This window comes from Natrix helvetica (genome assembly GCF_964273705.1).
Source record: "Natrix helvetica genome assembly, chromosome: 8".
Taxonomy (NCBI): domain Eukaryota; kingdom Metazoa; phylum Chordata; class Lepidosauria; order Squamata; family Natricidae; genus Natrix; species Natrix helvetica.
In genome coordinates this window covers 12,152,662-12,155,257 of record NC_138559.1, presented here as the reverse complement: position 1 = coordinate 12,155,257, position 2,596 = coordinate 12,152,662, and the positions used below count along the sequence as shown (strand labels likewise).

The window sequence follows — 2,596 nt, the reverse complement described above, 5'->3', positions numbered from 1 at the left end:
TAATTTGATTTGATCATGCCATTATTTCTCTTTGGTTTACCATTCAGCATCTTTGTCTAGCAATTGCTAACTGCCACTCTGGACCCTGCATAAGGTGGGCGGGGCTTCCTTCTAGCTCAGCTGGCAGCTCAGAGCTCCGATCTCCCCTTAGCTTAGCGAGAAAGAAAGAGTGGGGGGTGGGGGGCGTCGCTGGGTCTTTTGGTCTTTCTGCCCGTCTCCCAAAGACGCCACCTCGGTGATCGTCTTTTAAACCTGCTCAGTCAGCCTCGGCAACGCCTTCAAGCCTTGGATCTGGGCGCGGGGCGGGCTGGGGAGGGAAGCCTCCTTCCCCACCCCCTTCCCGGGCTTCCGACTCACCTTGTCGTTCAGGTTCTGCAAAGCTTCCTTGCCGGACGTTCTCCGGATCTCCACCTTCCTGCCTGGCCACGAGGAGACGGAGGGAGCGTCGGGTCCGAGGTGAGCCACGTCCCGCTGCTTGGCCACGATCTTGCCGGTGGGAGAGCCGCGTCCGCTGGAGAGGGAGTCGAAATCGATGGTCTTGTTCTCCAAGGAGCCTTCCACCGGGCAGAACATGCCACAGAATTTCTGCCGGGGCTTGGGGCTGCCGGAGCCCAGGTTCTTGAAGAAGGCTGGCACTTCCTCCTCCTCCTCGCCGCCGGGCTTGGCCGCTTGCTTCTTCTCGGCCATGGCTCGCCCCGGGGCACGTCTCGCCTCGCCCGGCTCGCTTTGATCCTCGGGAGGAGACAGAAAGAGGCGGACAACAGGCCAGCCGGCAGCCTCCAGACACCGAGCCTCCGGCCCTTGCTAGAAGCGGGGATGGGCAGGAGCGAGAAGCGAGCCTTTTGTATTACCTCTCCGCGCCTTGGTAGATCCCAGGCAAGGGTCGTTTGGGAGCCCGGAGACGCGAAGTTGGCAGGCTGAGCGCCGGGGAAAGGCGTGGAGGGGCGGGCGAAGATGGTCGGCGCAGCGCAGCCGGCGGGAGGGCTGGGTTCAAGTTCCCAGCAGCCAGATGAGGAGGAAGGGGCGGGGGGAGTGGGCAGGAAAGGAGCGGAGGGCGAGGGAGGGAAAGGGCGAGAAAGCCCCACTCACTCTGCAGCAGAAATTAAGGATTGATCCGGAAATGAGGTGACAATCGGAATTGGCGGAATTGGACTGGACCAGCCGCTTCGAAGGGGAAGCCCCGGCCCGCTGCAGCTCCTACAAGTGGTGGGAAGAGGAGGGGGGGCGTGTGCGGAGGTGTCGCAGAAGCCCATGCGCCCCCTTTTCTGGAAGGCAGAAGTCTTCCCTAATTCAGCCACACCCAACTCAGGGAAAAGCGGGCGTGGGAAACATCGGAGCCCACGCCCCTCTGTTGGGAGAAGCCTCCTTTCGCATACTGTCTTTTTCCAGGAACGGGTGGAAGAAGGACCCGATTTGGGCAGAGGGATCGGTGCGGGAGAGAGGGGTGGAACTGCCGAGTCAAAAAGATGGGGTGCCTGCTACTGCAGTGGCTTAAAATATTCCTTCCCCCACCCCTTGTTGCTGGCCGTGGGAAGAAAAACCACTGACAAAGCAAGGGAAGAGAATTTCTAGGCGGGGGCGGTGAGGAGGGGAGAGTCAATTTTCACAACACAAAGATTTGACCTTCACAAGGCTGGCAAGTGGGTCTCTTTTGTGTGCTAGATAAATCAGCTGCTGGAAGGTACATTGAACGTGCATGTTTTCCTATAGTCACCTTGATCTACGGTATCTCCTACCTTCCCCCAACCAGGCGCCTTTTAGATCGGTTGGAAGTGACTCCCCTACTCTTTCACCACCCAACATGACCCATCAAAGTTGCCTGAAAACTCCAGGTCAAGGAAGACAAATCTGTTTTTCTAGACAGCTCTTTAAAGTCTTAGGGGCGTATTATTTCCAACCCAGTTGCTACCTAAAACCCTTCACCCCTAAATGCAGTATTGCTGATGTGCAAAGCACATGCTCTGTAGTACTGAATTTTATTTTAACAGTGGAATTAACGCTAGGATTTCAAAATCATGTTCTCTCTCCCTCTCCACCCTCTCTCTTGTGGTCTTTCCCCTCCCCTTTTATTTTATCTTCCTTGTTGAGGAACTCTGCAGAACTCAAAAGCTTGAACGGGAGTTTGTGACATCTGAGCAGAGCCAAGAAAACCATTGTCCTAAAACAGAATTTTAATCCCTTCTTCTGTAGGCAGAACAGGGCTGCGTTTCCATATTGAGGACTGGGAATAAAATTACCCTGCCTTGCACTCATTTGTGAATAGAGCCTTATTCAAACGTTGCCTAAACACCATAGCTATTGGTGGACAAGTCGAAGTCTTCCTATTTGGAGCCCGTCGCTGTCCCTTCAGCACCACGCGGAAAGGAAACCCGCTACTTTCGGAAGTGAGCACTGAAAGAGTTTTTAAAATTTGTATCCTGCCTTTATAAGTTAACTCAAGGCGGTGAACGTATCCAGCACACCTTCCTCCTCCCATTTTCCCCAAAACAGCCAATTATAAAGGGAGTTGGGTGAGAGACAGTAATTGTTCCAAAATCAACCAACCTGCTTTCATAACTAAGGTGGGACTCAAACTCCTGGTCTCCCCCTTTCTAGC

At 54.6% G+C, this 2,596-nt stretch overlaps 1 protein-coding gene across 1 annotated transcript; it reads right to left on the bottom strand.

The window, feature by feature from the left end:
- Window positions 1-225: 225 nt before the first annotated feature.
- Window positions 226-687, bottom strand: LOC309396078 (uncharacterized protein; the record flags this gene model as incomplete). Its single annotated transcript, XM_081960846.1, has 1 exon — window positions 226-687. The coding sequence occupies one exon, from the start codon at window positions 685-687 to the stop codon at window positions 247-249; it is 441 nt and encodes a 146-aa protein (XP_081816972.1). The 3' UTR covers window positions 226-246.
- Window positions 688-2,596: the final 1,909 nt, after the last annotated feature.